Raw genomic sequence first — 18214 nt, forward strand, 5'->3', positions numbered from 1 at the left:
AACAAAAACAAGGCTATAGTACAGCAGTTTTGGAGATGCCAGTACCATGGATGACCACCACTAACAGCAGCAGCAAAGTAGAGCCAGAGCCTAGAAGACAAGCAGTGTGCTGCAGAGGTCAGAGCTTTAGAAGTGACCCAAGCACTCTGGAAGAGTCCAGATCATGAGAGGATCCCAGACATTGCATGGTTAGAATTTGGTTTTGCTTTGATTGTGCCTGGAATTTTTTTTCCCCTCTTGAAGTAAGAAAGTATTTTACTGGAGCCCACAGTTGAGACTTAAAGTTTTAAAAGAGACTGGCTATTTTCAAGGGACCGAAATTTCAATGTGTTTGAATTGTAAAGACGGTGGGGCTTTAATTTATGTTTTTAATGTGAGATCTTAGGGATGAAAAAGAAAGGAAGGGTTGTGGCTTAATAATGATGTGTTTGTATGTCAAGTTGACAACGAGTGTTATACTGGCTGGTTTTGTGTGTCAACTTAAGTCATCAGAGAGGTAGGAGCCTCAGTTGAGGAAATGCCACTGTAAGATCCAGCTATAAGGCATTTTTCTCAATTAGTGATAAATGGAGGAGAGTCTAGTCCCTGGGATGGTGGGTTTGAGTTTTCTAAGGTGGGCTCAGCAAGCCATGAGGAACAAGTCAGTCAACAGCACCCCTCCGTGGCCTCTGCATCAGCTCCTACTTCCAGGTTCCTGTCCTGTTTGAGTTCCTATCCTGACTTCCTTCAATAATGAACAGCAATATGGAAATGTAGGCCAAATAAACCCTTTTCTCCCAAGCTTGCTTTTAGTCATAACAGAAATCCTAAAACATCTTCTTTCACCTTCTGATGAGCTCCAGCAGGAAGTGACAGAAGCCAGTAGATATTTATAGACCAGAGACGGACAAGTAGGAAGGTTCCAGAATGTCAGACCCTGACTTGAGGAAGCAGGTTCAGAGAATCACCTGAGCTGAAACAGGAACCAGGCCAGGGTCAGTGAGTGTGAAACTCAAGCCCAGAACCTATATCTTTCCTAGCATTCCTGGACCCACAATTCTGTGTGTGCCTGGGCCCATCTGGATTTGTCCAGGTGACAAGACTCCTTTCCAACCCCAGGGAAACTTCTGAACACAGAATCCAATTGACTGCAAAAGTTCAGCCATTTAATAAGAGCTCCCCACCCTTATTCCAAGACAGCATCCTGAGAATTACAGGCACAGCTGTGTAGGAGGCTGTGGAAAGCCAAGCAAAACGAGGATATTGGTCAGACTTCTGGAGTAAGAACTGGGCTGGGTAGAGGTCTCTTTGTCCAGACACCAGCACGAACTTCAGAGGAGGCTAGGGCTGGCCACACACCACCAAAAGTATGAGGGTATTGGGCTGGTACACTTGAGTTCCACGAGCTTGCTTCTGCCATCTCCAACTCCCAGTGAGAGATAGCTGGTGCTCATACAGGTCTTGTCCTCTTGGCTCTTTTCTCAGACTTCACAGCGTCATCATGGGCTTTCCTTTTCTCTGCCAGCTTGTTGGCCTGTGAGAAGGAAGGAAGAACTCAGGATAGGATGAGGGCAAGCGGGGAGGGATTTCTTCCCTTGTTGTGGTTACCCATTACTAGCAGAGCCTCTAGAAAAGCTAACAAGCAGATAACCAAAGACCCCAACTTGTACCTCTGGGTGAAAGAACAGAACCCCGTTTGCCCATATAGCTCATTTTATGGTCCCCAAATCTCCAGCTTGGAGAATCTAGGCTGACTCTTCCACCAGCTCCTCTGAGGGAAAGATGAATACCATTCAATCTTTTACTGGGAGCTGGCAGAGAGGGCACAAGGAGGAGGCTCTTCAGGGACCACAGGGACTGCTCCCAAGAACCATTCAGAGGTGGGCAGGGTTTGCTCTGTTTCCCAAGCATAACCATCAGTAGGCAACAAGTCACACTGTACAATGTCATGGAAAGACCTGAGGAGCTAACCATGCTACTGCTTATTTAAAAGAATCTGGTTCCCCCCCCAAGCTCCCAGGCAAGGCTGCCAGCCACTTCCCACTGAACACACTGCCGACACACACTGAACCAGCACACAGAGCTGAAGAGCTTCCCCAGTCCGCTGGCTACCCCATCCTTAGGACAGCTACGGGTAGGCACAGGGGACTAGTTACGCTGCTTATTTGCTGGACTTTCTAGCACGAGTGAGGCCTTGGTTTCTATTCCCAGCTGTGTAAATCCAAACCAACAAAACTCCAAAGGCAAGTTTTGGCCAAACGGGCCAGGTCTGTCCACAATCTCATGCCTGAGCTCTCCTGTGCAGATGTGTGGAAGCCTTGTCAGAGAGCAGGAACTTACCTCACGGATTTTGCGCCGCTTGCCAAACATGATCTTTTGGTAAAGGTACTTCTCGCGCTTTTTCATCATCATGATGGCCAGGCGCTTGGCCTCGCTCTCTTCCTCCTGGGCCAGCCGCTGCTTGTCTTCCAGTTTCACCGTGCCGGCCACCACCTGGGGCTTCTGCAGAAACAATGCAGCTCATGTGCACTTGGCCTCTGGGGAATGGGGCTCCTTCCCAGACAGGGCTTTGCCCAGTGCGTCCCTACCTTCCCTTCCAGCCTCTGCTGCTCCAAGGCTGACAGGTGCGCTTCCTCCTCCATCTCTGAATCAGCTCCCACATCCTCCTCCTCTTCATTTTCCCCCGCAACATCACCATCACCTTCGTTGTCACCATCTTCATCTTCTTCATCGTCCTCATCCTCATCTTCATCCTCTTCCTCTTTCAAGTCTCCTACAGACAGCAGGAGACATCTGCATTCCAAAGGCAGAAGGATGCTCCCCCAATGGGCCCCAACAGCTCCCACAGCCCCAGCTGAACTGCCTTCTAAGAAAACACCCTTGTTATCCATGCAAACACTGACAACCCTGGGTTGTTCTGCTCGGCTACTCCAAATGTCAACACCAGACTACCACTGCAAATGCTTGGAAGGCTGAGGGCTTTCTGCTCCGGTCGTCCTCTTCTCTGGAGCCTGCCAACTCCACAGCCAAGGGAAATGGCCAGCTACGGCACAGGAGCCAGGGCCACCCGAAGAGCCTGTCCATACTGCTACCCATCCTTGCCCAGCTCACCTGGGTCTTCTCCCCGCTGCAGAGCCAGCAGCTTCAGCTTCTCAGGGGGAATGTAATCTCCTTCCTTCTCAGATACGAAGGGTGAGAGGTGTGGGGGCAGCTGCACCCCAGGAAAGTACTCTGCCACAGGGAGGAGGAGCCGGGCATTCACACAGTCAAACACCCACTGGGGCTGTACGTAGTATCTGGGGCAGAGCAGCCAGCAAAAACAGGTCACAAGGGAACAACCAGAGGTACCACTGCATCACCAGAGCCTGGGACCCTCCCCCCCCACACACACAGAGGGCATATACAAGGGAACAACCAGAGGTACCGCTGCATCACCAGAGCCTGGGACCCTCCCCCCCACACACACAGAGGGCATATACAAGGGAACAACCAGAGGTACCACTGCATCACCAGAGCCTGGGACCCCCCCCCACACACACACACACAGAGGGCACATACAAGGGCTTTGAGAGTCTACCTGCCAATGACAGGAGTTTGCTGCCCAGGCCGGTCAACAATCTGGTGGGTGATGCAGGAGTCTGTGATGTCATAGGTGGCTCCGATACACAAAGACTTGTCCCAGGATACATCCCCACCAAAACTCCTACAGGTACAGGGAAAGCCTGTGAGCCTTTTAGGCATGAACTACCTGCCCTGGAAGCTTCTCTGGACCCACAAGGGAGTGCTTTACCCACCCCAGAGCCTCCTGTTTGGGATGACCCTGCACTCCTGGTCCAGGAGGGACTCAGCTAGTGAGAGGACAGCAGCTCTCCCCTGAGCTGAGTGCTCTGCACACACTGCTGGGTGAGGATGTTACCATCAGCCTCTGGTTAAGATGGAGGCGGGACTACTGTACAGCTACAACTATGGGCGGACTAAAGCCCCGCACCTGATGATGAAGGCCAATGCTTCACGGGGCACCTCTCGGTTCAGGAAGAATCTCAGGCCTTCAAAGAGTTTCTTCTGTTTTTCCTGTGCCTCCAGCTCTCTCCTGTGACCTTCCTCCTGGGCTGTCACCTCCTGCAGAGAAGGGGCCAAGCTTCACATCACCAGGCCAGCCAGCTCCACCAGGAGGAAGGGACTGGCAGCTTCCTTCTAGATCCCAGATTCTAGGTGACGGCCCCGCCCCCGTCCTGTCCCATGCTGCACATTCCTGGAAGGCAGCACAGTGCTCACTCACCCCATCAGTAGGAAACTCATCGGCCTCAGCCTCCTCTATAGTAGGCATCACCACTCGGGCCAGACTGGCGCTGAGCGCTGCTAGTTTCTGTAGGTGGGAAGCAGAGCTGCAAGGTGGCCTGCTTGCAGGCAGGGAACTCATCTGGGGGTGGGGTAAGGTGGAGCAAAAGCAGCTCCACACATCATCTGGGTCTGGGCTCTAAGGGTAAGTCATAAATCCACCCACCTCTTCAAATCACCCACTATTCATGGGACAGAGTGATGCAGGGCCAACACCTCCAAGGTCCCTCTCACCTCCATAGAGCTCTCAGAGTCCAGTGCATATGTGTCCTCGCTGATCTTTGTCTCTGCCTGGGCTTGACCTTCAAGCTGGGGAGAAGGAAGAGGACAACTGCAGCCCCTTGCCTCAGTGTGGGGCTAGAAGACTGGAGCCAAGCTCGTGAGGAGGCGCTAGGGCTCTACCTTGGGGGGGTAGTGAAGGTTGAGCGACTGGTAAAGGCGGAAGTTCACGAAGCCCAGAAGAGTAGTGTAGAACTCAGTGAAGGTGGCCATGACCCTGTAGTCCACATCTGTTGGATGCTGGGGGTATAAGGAGACACAGCAGTGTTAGCACGGGGTTGGAGGTAGGTGTTGTGCATACAAACTCACAGGCATCTCAAGTACAACGGAGGCTCTGGATACAGGAGCCAAAGGCTACGGGTACATGGTGATCAGTGTCAGGTTCCCATGTGGTAAAGGGGAGTCAGGATAGAGACAAGGGGAACCATCCACAGTGCTCCATTGCAGCCAACCCTACCTCTTCCTGGCCCTGGCTCTCCCATTTCTCCCTCAATTATCAGTGTGACCCAGAAGGAACACACACCTTGTCCACCACTCACCACAGCATGCGCCTGAGATCTGCTTCAGGGCCACCGTGAGCACTAAGGCAGCCTTCCCAGAGCCAGCAAGGCCTATGTGTATAGCTCATGGTCCATGGCCCAGAAGAGGTGATGACATCTACTGACCTAGGTGACTTGGAAAGCCAGGTGTGGCTAGATGTAAACAGGACTCAGTCCACCCACACCTTGGAGAGTGTGCGATGAAGCTCTGAGTTGACATTTCCATCTCAGACCCGGCTTAGGACTAGGCTGAAGCAGAGGTAGACCACCTTTCCAAGTTACCATCTAGCAGGCAGAGAAGTACATGGCTTACATCTGCCATTACCATAAGGAGCTAATCTACACAATGGACCAAAGTATCTCAACTCTGGAATGGGCCCACCCTCTAAAGTTAGAGAGACCTATCCAAGAGCCCCACTAAGCCCTGCTAACCACTGGGAGACATTTCTAAGAAATGTCAAAATTGATAATGATCACAACATCCCCTCAGCCTGGGACACCCACAACTCTGAGTTAGTTCTCCATCTTGCTACAGGCAGCAACCTATGCTACCAGGATTTTCCTGGTAGACACTTGATCACAAACTTCATTTTCCATAGTACCAAACAGGGTAGGTACGCTCTGCCTTGACCACTGCTATTACCCCAAGTCCCACTGCTGTAAGCCCAGGGTTAGGACACATGAGGGTCCTTGTTACAATTACCCTTTGCTGAGAGGAAGCAGTTGACAGCAAGCTGGGAGGAAGGAGGCATGGGCAGCCCATGCCCCTCCCCCAGGGCCAGCTGTGTGGAGGCTGGCCCTCACAGGGCCCTATTCAGCACCCCAAGGACACACAAAGAGCAGTCTGAGAAGCATGGGGGTTCAACATCAGAGGGAAGGAAAGAAAGAAAGGGCCAAAGAAGTTAGGCAGGAAGGAGGAGGAGGAGCAGGGAAGGAAGGGCCATGCACCCTGGCTCCCCACGCCTGCCTCAAGGAACTGGAAAAGGAACTGCGGAGCTCCAAGTCCACCTCTTGTCCACAGACATGGCAGGTTCCAGCCTCAGGCACCCTCTGTAGCCCAGAGAGCACAGAATCTCAACTCACTGTGCGGTTCTCTATGCAAAGCACCAATTCCTGCTTAATGAACAAGCAGAAAGGGAGATCAATGCAGGGTGCAAGCCCCGCTGGAAATGACCTTCCGGGGGACTGGGCGCTAACAAGGCTTCCACAGAAAGCAAAACCAGACTCCTCTTAGCCCTAGAAAGAATCCCAATCACTTAAAGAGAAGCCAATGAAAGTCAGGCTACGTGCTAAGTGTCTCCCTTGTGCTCCCCTCCCTGGAGTCACCCTGTGTTCCAGGCTGTGGGGAAGATGGGCAAAGAGGAGTCAGGAGTGAAGCATTTTTGTTGTGTTATGTCAAAATGACGGAGTGGGTTTGAGAGGAGGGGCTAGGCCCTGCCACTTGATCCAGGTGTAAGTGTACAAAACAGTGGGTATACACAGCCTCCAGAGCTGTCCTCACTGCCCAGTCAACCACAAAGGCTGCTATCCCTTCAGGACCAGGCCCTTTCAAGACGTCTTTCCCCTGAAGTCCTCATGGCAAGGCCGAGAAGATGGGAGCATGTTATTAACTGGGGCAGAAAGGTGCAGTGGTTCTCAATCTGTGGTGAGTGACTGGGCTATAAAGCACATGCCCTACCCTGTCCCCCATCCCCACCCCTGCATAGCAGCCAACAGTCAGGAACCCAGCAAGGGCTAGACTCCACAGACAGCACCCCCCCCCTTCTAGGAACCTACACAAGGCCCCCAGGAAAGGCACACTTACATCATGGGAGAAAGCATAGGGTGCAATCCATACGATGGGCTGCCCCAGCACCTCAGCCTGATAGTAAATGCCTTTGATGGACAGGAAGACCTGGGGAGGGGGGCGACAGGACAGTGTGAGAACCAGGGGGTGACGGGAGGTCCAGCAATCTCCAGGAGAGCCTTAGCTCACTTTGCGCAGGGCTCGGGCAGCAATGACGTAGTGCATGAACTCCACAGTGAGCCGGCGACACAGCTGAATGGTCTGTACATGGCACTTGCCCGTCCGTGGGAATGTGGAGAAGAGGAAGCACATTGACAGGGCATCATCGAGGTCCCTCAGAGCATCGATGAATGTGGGGTACCTGTAAGGTGGGGAGGGCAGCGCTTGTGAGCCCATTCTGCTGCGCTCCAAGGGTCTCTAACCACTTTGCCCCACCCTAGTAGCTACTCCAGAGGCCCTGCCACCCAAGCCAGGCACTAATGCCACAGCTACTTCCTGACCTGGTGATATAGCAACAACTTCCCCACAGCTGACCACACACCTGGAAACAATCCTATAGCCACTGAAGAACTGGGATGTTCCCAGTGAACTCTGATGACCTCAATCAACCCAGCACAGAAGCCTTGACCACTTGTTAAATTTTTGTGATTGAGAGACACCAAGCTAGTGGCTCTGACTCTCTTGGAAAGTGGAGTCTTCAAAGGCCCATGATGAGAAAGGAAAAATGGGAAGCTGGCCTAGTGGGCTAGGAAGAAGAGTGGGGTTGCTTCCCAGCAGCACCTGCCCCTGGGCTTGGCTACAGGTCACCCGAGTGGGTCCTGTCTTCATTTCCCACCATCCAGATTCGTGTAGCTGACAGAACTAATGTAAATGTTGGCATTGGAACGATGTCCAGTTAGAGTAAACATATTTCCAGGAACCCCATGGTAAATGAAGAAGCAGACAAAGTGTCACTTGGGCAAGAGTCACCACTGCTTTGACAGTTTCCAAACAGAGGGACAGAAGTGTGGGACAAAGAGAAGACACTGAACCACAAGTCTTGATACCTGGCCTCTAATTCGATTCTAAGCTGTGACCCTAATTGGGTCACCAGGCCTCATTTAGCTCCAGCTTTATGTAGAAAATGTCACCGCTGAACGAACTGCTGACTTAATAAGGGTGTCTTTAACCAGATGTGGTGGCATAGCACTTGGGAGGCTGAGGCAGGAGGATCGAGTTCTAGGTCATCTACAGAGTAAGATCTTATCTCAGAATCAAACTAAAACCAACCAAGCCAAGCCACCCACCCATTTACCTCTTGTGGCTCTAAACACAGCTAAGTGTAGGTGAATCTAAGGGCTTCCAGTTCCCCTCCTCATGCCAGGCTGAGCTGGAGTTGCTAGACACCTGAACCACATTCTAGGAAGCTTCATTTGAAGAAAAGATTTGCCAGAGTAGTGGCACATGCCTTTAATCCCAACACTCAGGAGGCAGAGGCAGGTGGATCTATGAGTTTGAGGCCAGTCTAGTCTACAGAGCAAGTTCCAGGACAGCCGGGGCTACACAGAGAAACACTGTCTCAAACAAACAAACAAAAATGAAGAGGGCCTGGCTGTGGTGGTGCACGCCTTTAACTCCAGCACTTGGAAGGCAGAGGCAGATGAGTTTCTGAGGCCAGCCTGGTCTGCAGAGCAAGTTCTAGTGCAGCCAGGACTATACAGAGAAAGCCTGTCTTGAAAAACAAGACGAACAAAAAGGATGGTGATGACCTGCCATGTGAGAAAGGGCTCTGAAGGGCACAGGACACAAATGGTCAAGGTCCCAGCCCAGACAGCACTGTTTATTGCAACTGAGTTGAGGTCTGCCAGGTCTTCAAAACCAGGCTAAGATGAAGGGAAGGCTTAGCAGGTGACGGGACAGCTGTCTAGCAGGAACCTCCCTCAGCCTCCCTGGTGCCTCAGTTTCCTAACTTCCTACTTTGTAGGACAAGCACACGCCTCTTCTGGACTACTTGGTTTTCCCTAAGCTTTGGTTCTGGCTGAGGAGACCAGATGTTATTTGCTTCATGAATGAGCCCAGGTGCTTGTTTGGTTTTTTTGGATTTTTTTTTTTTGGTTTCTTTTTCTTTTTTCCATCTTTTCTAGATAATAGCTGTATCACAGACAGGATGAGAGCTACAAAAATGCTTATTAGTGATGTGACTTGCTCAGAGTTGTCCTTGTTCTCTGGCCATCCAGCTCATCATACCAACTGTTATCTCCCAGGCCAAGGCCCTTTCATATCCCAGGAAGGAAGCTCTGGCCCACCATCATTTTGGAACTCAGCGTACCTAGGCCATCATTCCCTAGAATGGAGACACTAGCCTAGGGGTTCTACACTTGATCACCTCCAGGCCAAAGTGCTCTGCATTGTGGGAACTATTATGCACACTGAAGAGTATTAGCAGCAATGCTGGCTTCTAGCCAGTAGAACCGTGGGAACTACAAGAGTCTTCAGGCATTTGCCAAATTCTCATGAAGAGGCAAGAACCGCTGATTAGCCAGTGATGGAGAGGGACTTTTTAACAAGGTTGAGTGAGGAACAGTCAAGACCAGAGGTATCTCACCATGCCTTCTATGTCCCTAGTGTGGGAAGGGGAACTTGCAGCTCTGGCTCTCCTACCATGGGGACCTGAACTTGCTGCTGTCTCTGCTTATAATGTGCATTCCTGGCTGGCTCATCAGGTCATTTTCCAGGGGTCTCTCTGGGTAATCAATGTGACCCTACTGCGCACCCCTGTTCTCTTACAACCTCTACTGTACCCAGAGCAACTTATAAGCATGACACTGACTGACTGGCGAGCTTTTGGTCTAACTCCTCTAAAAGGAATGCACTCTGCCATTGTCCCCATTGAATCCCAGCACGGGGACAACACTCAGCAGCAACGCCACGCTCTGAGGAGCAGGACTCACCGCTCCTTGACAATGTGGTCGAGTTTGTAGCTGGGTTTATTGTCCTTCAGGCGCTCCACAGAATTCCACTCACTCTTCCCATAGGCTTTGCGGAGCTTCCGAACAAACACCTGGAAGGAGGGGCAACGAGGCTGTGGCAAAGGCTTCTGAGCATCTCCTCCAGGGAGCGTGAATACACAGGACAGGGGTCTTCTCAATGTCACAGCTATTCCTGTACCACCAGGCCCCTGAGCCCAAGATTTGCCAAACAGCCAATGGAGTCTCAGACCATGATAATGATCAAGAGGTAGGCCAGGCGCCCTCTGATGACACATGAATGTGCTGACATCCTATGTCTATTTAGGAAGAGAAGACAGATCATGGCTGGAAGAGCTAGCTTTTGTCACCAACTCCTCCTATTGGCAGCACCCAAAACTAGTTGTTCACCTCTATGGAAAACAAGCTACCCAGAAAAAGATAGCAGAGATGATATACTAAAAGGCCGTATCTTTCAAACCCACAGATGTTTTCCTCCCAAGAACTGTTCAGACCCGGCCCCAGGGCTCCTCAGACGCCCAGGCAGCATGTGGGATTATAAAGAGCAGGTCTTGAACACACTTCCCGCTGCTCGTCCACTTCTAGCATTGTTTGATGCAGCTGCACAACCCAGTCACAGCTGCTACCCAGTCTCCTGCCGGCCAGCAGGTGGCGCCCACTCCGTATAGACCTCTGTTTCCAGCCAAGAGGGCCAGAGGCAGCAGTTCAATTTCACTTAGTCTACTTTCCACTCTCAGCACATAGTGGAAATAGATAGGTTTCTGCTGTCCCCGCAGCATTTGAGCATTAATGTTTCTCTATTATGGAAATGAAGCCCAGGTGTCCTGGGCGCAATCCCATAAAAAACTAGAATAGGAGGGCTTGGAGCACAGAGGGCACCAAAAAGCCCTAAAATGGTGCTAGTTTTTTTCTGGGGGGTAGAGGTTGGGGTGGGGGATGGTGCAGGGGGCAGAATTGGTTAACAATTATATGCAGGTCCTGTGCAAATGATCTTTAGGCAGGCAATCTCAATGAGCCCTGGAGACATCCTTTTGGGGTAGGATGGCCTCCCCTTCTCTACAGGACTGGCCCTTTGAGTGGGTCAGCAACCTGTCGGTCAGTGAGTCACAAAGCTACAAACACAAGAACCCAGGCCTCACTCACCTTGTACTCTCGGAACTTGTTGACGATGGGCTCATGGAGGAGGAATTTAATGTCTTTGATAAGGTAAAATGTGCGGGCTGCTGTGGAACCCTTGTTCACCTTCTTCTTATGCTTGGGCTCATGGGGATAAATGCCTTTTAGGATGCACAGCCGCCTGGAAGATAAGCCACCTATTAAATCAGCACAGGGGCAAGGCACTGGCCACAGTGGGCCTAGAAAGCAAGAGTGACCAGGAATCATGGGAGTCCATGCTTCCACATTGCAAGTGAGAGTCTGACGATCACAAGTTCCTAAACACCCAGCGAGCAGACTGTCACAAACACTCAGTGGGAGCCCACGGGGCACTGAGAAAGGCTAGCAGGCACCTACATCAGGAAATTCAAACACAGAAGGCACAGGGCTGAGCATTCTCAAGACACCCAAGAATTGTGATGCCCACTTGTTCTCCTGGCACCCAGGGGGCTGAGGCAGGAGGATCATAAGTTTGAGGCTAGTCTGGACTATGGAGTTTGTTGGTCTCACACAAACAAGAAGAAAAAAACAGGCTTGGGGGTACAGTTCAGTGGCAGGGTGCTTGAGTAGCATGTATGAGGCCCCTGGTTCAATATCCAGTCCTGCAGAAAACAAACAAAAATCCAAGCAAACAACCAAAAAAAGTTCTCTTCAAAACAACAAAAGCCTGTAACCACCACACCCCACACACAATTGAACACACATAGAGAGGGGAGGTCGCAGAGGTCAGCACTAGCCAGATGGAAGGACCTACAGACTGCAGAGATATCTGGACTTGACTCTACATGGACAGTCCCCAGCTGTAGGACTCAGGAAGCCTTCTGTCAGAAGGGAGGAGATACAGGGCAAACATCCAGGCAGCCGCCAGCTCTCAGACCACCCTGGCAAAGCACAGCTCACTAGCAGAGAGGAGGGCAGGAGGAGGATTACAGGGTGCCTAGGATGCTAAGGAAAGGCTGGGAGGTGGCTCGTTTCCACTGCATGTTTACCATTACCCAGGCTCCCAGAAAACCCCCATTCTCTTCCTCTCCAACTCACCTGAAATCAGGCAGGCTCAGCTGCAGCTTCTTCCGGGCTTTGTTTCGGGTGATATAATTGGTGGCAGAGCCTCGTTCATACTTAGGGAGGAAAAAAACCAAACAATTCTCTGTTAGTGATACCTGCAGGAAGTGACATCCAACTTTGGGAAAAGTGAATTCTAGAGACAGCTAACTGGGTAGGAGGCAGAGATATATTTCCGGGATGGGGACTGCTGTAGGGAGTGAGGCGACCTGCCCAAAGGAGCGCTGCACTGCTGTGTACACATGATGCTGGGGGTCTGAAGTCATTCCACAATTTATTTCACTCCATCTCCGCAAGCCTGTGCCGTAAGTGCCATCAGAACGCCCATTTTCCTAAGAATCAAGTTCAGTGCAACAGCCCATTCAAGCCACACAGCTTAAAAGCTTGGGTTTACACGCCTACCTAATCCTGTGTTCCTGATCTTATTGTCCCTTTTTAACCCCCTCATCACTACTAGCCTTTTCACATGGACCCCCAAGCAACCATTCACACTTTCCTCCCCATAACTGCATAAAATGCTGAAACTACACACTTACAGAGTGTTTTCCTTGGGAGGCAGACGAAAACCACTGCACCATCTAAGACATCCCCTAGCCACTTTCTCCTCCCTCAGGAGTGATATTACTCTACCTGAGCATGCCTGTCCTAAGCCATATACTGTTACCCCGTATCCCGCCACCCCTTTCATTCACCAGACAGCAACTATGTTCAAAGTACTAAGCTAGATGCTATGAGGGTTAGGAAGACAACAGGCCTGGTTTCTACGTGCCTCCAAGAAGCAAGCTGTCTTGTCCAATCATCTGGAAGCCTGTGGTGTTAAGACTCTGCTCTCATTCACATCATTGCTAGAGAGAAGCAGCATCCTATTCCCGAACCACACATGTCCACTCCAAAGACGATCTTCCTCTGCAGTGAGACAGCAGGAGCTTCTGAACCCAGGTTTGGCACCCAGGTCAGAGCCCCCTCAACTACCTATGTTATAAACAACCCCGAAGTCATGAAACACGCTATTCATTCTTCCCTACAGACATCCACGGACTATTGGGAATAGGACTACGCTAAGTCTTGGGGGAGCCAAGGAGGAGCTTCACAGTTCTAATTACAAGTGTTTTCCGCTGAGGCCAGTGAGGTGGCTCAGCAGGCACACGCACTTGCCCCCAATCCTGATGACCACACATGGCGGAAGGAGAGGACTGACTCCTGCAAGCTGTCCTCTGACTCCCTCGTGCGCACTGTATTCTTGGAGGCACATACACACTTACACACAAGGTAAAAAAAAAAAAAGCATTTTTCCCACTGAGCAAGCCATGATGGTAAACACCTATAGTTCCAGTGCTCAGGAAGTAAAAACAGAAGAACATGAGTTTCAGGCCAGCCTGTGGTACAGTGAGACCCTGTCTTACCACTAACTCCAATGCTGAAAAACAAGTGTTTCCCATTTTCCTGTGCCACATGTATCTCTTGTTACTGTACACTGTCATTTTAAATATTAAACCTGGTTCCCATGGCGATCTAACTGTTCGGATTAGGGGGGTGTTGGACAGTAAAATGCTTTGCTGAACACCTTACAGTGCATAAGACTTCCTACAACAAATAATTTGGCCTCAAATGTCAAAATGGTTCTGGAACCCAATGTGAAGAGTGTAACAGCTTGCTGAGACATCTCTACCTGTAACTCAAGGGCAGGTTTCCCATTTTATTTTGAGGCAAGTTCTCACTATATAGGCCTGGCTGGCCTAGAACTTGCAATGTTTGCTAGCCTCAAACTCATGGAGATCTATCTGCCTCCTCTGCATCCAGAGTCAGGTTTTCCTTGTAGTTTGCAGCTCCAAATGACTAGCACTTACTAGATGTTTAAGAGTGTGTTAGGTTACAAACAAACTGGGATCCTTCTTCTTCAGGGTCTAGCCTGGGAAATGGCTGGAACTTAAAAAACAAACATACTAAGTGAGGTAAGCCAGACCAGAAAGAGGGGCGTATCAGGAATAAGTGATCAGGTACAGGTAAATGGGACAAACAGGGAGGAGGTTCTAATTAGGGAGTGGGGAGATGGATACAGATGGAGTGAGGAGGGTAACATTATAGTAAGGAGGTCTGAAAACTTCCTAAGGGATCACACTATTAATTATCTGTTTACAAAGAAGCCAATAACAGATTAAGCCTGTATATAAGCACACAGGTATCATTTAAATGAAATTCTCTCATCTGGGCTGACAATGCTCCCTCCAAGAGTCAAAAACCACCTAACAAAACCCCAACCCCAGGCATGAGAAGCTTTGGAGTTGTAGGTCAGCACTGTTCAAGAGACTTCCAAAACACATTGCCCTTGGTTACTCACCTGAGATGGAAGGAGTCCCCACTGCTGAAAAACCACCCACCCCGATGCAGGAATCGGGGGCCACCGAGCTGAAACTGACCTGAAAGCCTACTCCATGAGGACTATTCTCATGGTTCCAGAGGGAGTCATCCATGCTTCCAAAGAAAGGAAGCAACAAGAGTGCCACTCAGCTATGATATCTGACAACGAGCATGGTGCAATAACCTGACGGGTGCAGTAGTGGTATGAATGTCATGGCAGTAACCAACGGTTTCTAGTTGGACCTAAGGCCTCTAACATAGGGAACTCACGCCTGGTACCGGAAACCTAGTCAGGTACTCAGTAGTGTAGTAAAGTCAGTGATCCTGGAGGAGAACCTACAACTGCAACTTTCCTAACCCAGCATAATCCCTAAACACATTCTAAATATTTACCCTTATAATCCACAGACACTCTTTACAACAGAGACTGTTACAGAAATCTACAAGCAATCACTCCAGAGTGTAGAGCTCAATTCCAATGGATACATCTACAAAACAACTCACAGACCTCAGAGATCCCCGTGGAAGAAGGGATAGAAAAATTGTAAAGCTGGAGGATTAGGGCTTTGGTTGAGATTGTGTCACATAGGAATGCCAGATGATATACCCGTAAGTCTCACCAACATTCCCAAAGATGACCTGAACAAGGACAACAGACTTGCTAATGTGAACAGAAGAAGCCGTAGCCCTATACAAATAATTACAGCAGCTAAGGAATGCTGTGAGCGGGAGAAACAGTCTTCCCCAGGGAAGAGCACATCAACTGGCTACCCAACACCAAATGGTCAGTGAAACATACATGCACACACACATATGTATGTACCAAGAATTAAAAGGGGGGCATGAATTTGAAAGAGAGCAAGTGGGAGTATATGGGAAGGTTTTGAGAGAAAGGGAAATGATGTAATTACATTACAGCCTCAAAGAATAATTAAAAATAACAATAAAACACACTGGAAGCCAGGCGGTGTGGCGCACGCCTTTAATCCCAGCACTCTGGAGGCAGAAGCAGGTGGATCTCTGTGAGTTCGAGGCTAGGCTGGACCGACAGCCTCCAAAATAATACAGAGAAACCCTGTCTCGTAAAAAACCAAAAAAAAAAAAAAACAAAAAACAAACAAACAAAAAAAAAAACAAAAACAAAAAACCAACACACTGGAATCAGAAACTTGCAAGCCAAAGGGAAGACCTGAGCCCATTTCCTTTCTCATCTCCATCCTGAAGTCCCTTCATGCCGGGGCATTGTCCACACAGAAGCAAGACTAGCTCGAATCAAGTCACTTTCTTGAGTTGTTTTCTCCACCCAGAATAACCCTAAGCCTTACGCAACACGGGACCCAACACCACCTATGGCAACTCATTCATTCACTGTACCACAGCCATGATGGTGTCTTTCCCTACCCACTGGCCCTGGAACTTAGTGTCCACTGCAGTTCATTTGCTAAGTACGTCTGAAGGAGAAAAGGAAAACAGCAGCTTTCACATTACGATTAACAAGCTTACTTAGGAAACAGAGGTTACATAGAAATAAGAAACCCTGTCTCAGCTAGGAGGTGGCGGCACACACCCTTAATCCCAGCACTCGGGAGGCAGGGGCAAGCGGATCTCTGTGAGTTCCAGGACAGCCAAGGCGACACAGAGAAATCCTGTCTCCGAAAAACCAAACAAACAAACGGACAACAGCAAAACTCTCTCTCTGATCTGGGACAACAGAGCTAACACTGAGCTACTGACTTCTGCCTTTGTAACCCTGATCACCCCTCCCCTTTTCCGAAAAGGCTATGCATCTGCTTTTCACCAGTACCCACTCGGGCAGCAAGTTCTGTTGGCTAAAGACAAAACGGTTCTTAACCAGAAGCCTGCACATTTCAGCTTCTGCAAACTTGCTTAGCTCGGAGAAAAGTTTTCTTTGGTGTAAGGAGAAAAAGACCACCCTAAGATAGTCGTAGGATCGTGACAGTGCCCTATATAAACCATGAAACACTTCTGCTGGAGCCTGGGCCTCTTTAAGCTGTGTTGGGTGCTACAGTTGCGCGCCGAGTAAAGTCTCCGCTTTACCCGAGTGCGGAGAATGTCTCAGCCGGGAATGCGGAGGGCGGCCACACACCAGCACTTTCACGAACCGCGCCCACGGAAAGTGCTCTGACAGTCCAGGTTCCCGCTGAAATGCCGGCTCAGAAGAGAAGCTCCAAGACAACACCGATCGGACCAAGTGTCTGCTGTTAACCTCACTGCTCCTCGCTGGCTTCCTTCACAGTGAGCGCTCCTTGGCCACTTTACCTGGGTCTTTTTGCCTAACGGGAAAAGTGACTCCGGGAAAGCGGGGCCCACATCTGATCGCTTAACTTCTCAACCCCCAGTACCGAGGACCGCGGACCACGCTTTGAATCTGCCGTTTGGCGGCTCCGCACGTCTTCAGCTCCTTCCACACTAGTTTCCCCCGGTGTCCAGGGCCCTGCGTGCCGCACGTCGACTCGGGCGGCCGTCTCCCGAGGCCAGGGAAAGCGACAGGTCCGAGATCCCCCCACCCCAGTGGCCCACTCACCTTCTTCTTCTCCAGACCGCCCATAGCGGCTCCACGTTGAGAAATCTGCGAAAGCCGCGCGGACAGGCAGAGCCACTTCCTCCCGCACGTGCCCTGCCTAGGACCCCGAAGGACCCCACGCTGCCAGCTATGGGCTGCCCGAGAATATGCCTGTGCGAGTGCAGAGGCTTCTTACGACATCCTTATTTACAAGCAAACTTTCTAAAGTTCAATCGATGGAGCCGATCTTTCCATGCTTTTCTTATTTTCAACCCTATATAGACCAGCTTTAAACCAGCGAGGAATATTTAGGCAGTTTCATAACCACCCTAAAAACGATTGCGTGACAACATGAGCCCCGTTGCATTTCGGGATAGAGCCGGACAGCCGGCCGGGGACTGGCGGCGCCTTCCGGATTGCAGAAGGACCCGATTTCATTTGGCCGCAGCAGAGTTGAATTGTCGTGGCAACGGTTGCTAGGATTTGTGAAACCTGGCTGGGCAGGTTTTGCCTTGTTGGCCTTAGGTTCAGCTGCTCCTAGGTCGTTTGCTCATGTTAGGATAAAATAGAGCGCAGGCCCTCCTTTTACCTCAGGGTAGAGACATCTGAGGAACCTCTTAAATCCGGGGGCAATCTCTGTGAGTTCGAGGCCAACCGGATCTATGTTGTGAGTCCCAGGACAGTGACGGCTACATAATGTGACCTTATCTCAACAAAACAAAAAGAAAGAAAAATAATGGAAGGCGGAACGTGACGGTGGATTCCTGTGTGCTGGGAAATCACAAGTTCCAGGCTAGCCTGGGCTAGAGATACTGTCTCAAAACAACAAATTCAAGTAAAGAAAACAAAAACAGGGCTAGGGAGATGACCACTGGATATAATTCCTGACATGCAAGCATAAGGACCTGTATTCAGATTTGCAACACATAAAAATTGCAGGGACAAGGCCAGGTGGTGGTGGCCTTTAATCCCAGCACTCTGGAGCCTGAGGCAGATGGATCTCTGTGCCTGAGCTACAGAGTTAGTGCCAGGACAGGCTCCAAGCTACACAGAGAAACCCTTTCTCCACCGCCCACCCACCTACCCCCAAAGTTTCAATGACAGCTGAGCAGTAGCGATGGCACACCCTTGATTCGCAGCACGAGGAAGAAGCTGATGAATCTGAGTTCGAGGACAACCTGGTCTACAGAGCGAATTCCGGGACAGCCAGTGCTCTGTAGAGCAAGTT

The 18214-nt window shown here is 50.4% G+C and overlaps 1 protein-coding gene across 1 annotated transcript; it reads right to left on the reverse strand.

Moving 5' to 3' along the window:
- Nucleotides 1-1118: 1118 nt before the first annotated feature.
- Nucleotides 1119-17156, reverse strand: Pes1 (pescadillo ribosomal biogenesis factor 1). Its single transcript, XM_005068917.4, has 15 exons — nt 17008-17156; nt 12081-12160; nt 11031-11184; nt 9852-9961; nt 7111-7282; nt 6940-7029; nt 4720-4836; nt 4552-4626; nt 4259-4345; nt 3968-4098; nt 3557-3682; nt 3091-3275; nt 2568-2752; nt 2320-2481; nt 1119-1513 (listed from the first exon to the last, which is right to left on the reverse strand). The coding sequence occupies exons 1-15, from the start codon at nt 17029-17031 to the stop codon at nt 1430-1432; spliced, it is 1782 nt and encodes a 593-aa protein (XP_005068974.1). The 5' UTR covers nt 17032-17156; the 3' UTR covers nt 1119-1429.
- Between the last annotated feature and the right edge of the window lie 1058 nt (nt 17157-18214).

This window comes from Mesocricetus auratus, unplaced genomic scaffold (genome assembly GCF_017639785.1).
Source record: "Mesocricetus auratus isolate SY011 unplaced genomic scaffold, BCM_Maur_2.0 Super-Scaffold_100006, whole genome shotgun sequence".
NCBI lineage: Eukaryota > Metazoa > Chordata > Mammalia > Rodentia > Cricetidae > Mesocricetus > Mesocricetus auratus.

Excerpts from the sequence above, each read along its gene's own strand:
- Pes1 (XM_005068917.4), bottom strand. The coding sequence starts at position 17,031 with ATGGGCGGTCTGGAGAAGAAGAAG. Across the intron at positions 4,627-4,719 it reads ACCTTCACTACCCCCCCAAG|CTTGAAGGTCAAGCCCAGGC; the intron begins GTAGAGCCCTAG and ends CCTTCTCCCCAG. Across the intron at positions 3,276-3,556 it reads CAAACTCCTGTCATTGGCAG|ATACTACGTACAGCCCCAGT; the intron begins GTAGACTCTCAA and ends GCTCTGCCCCAG.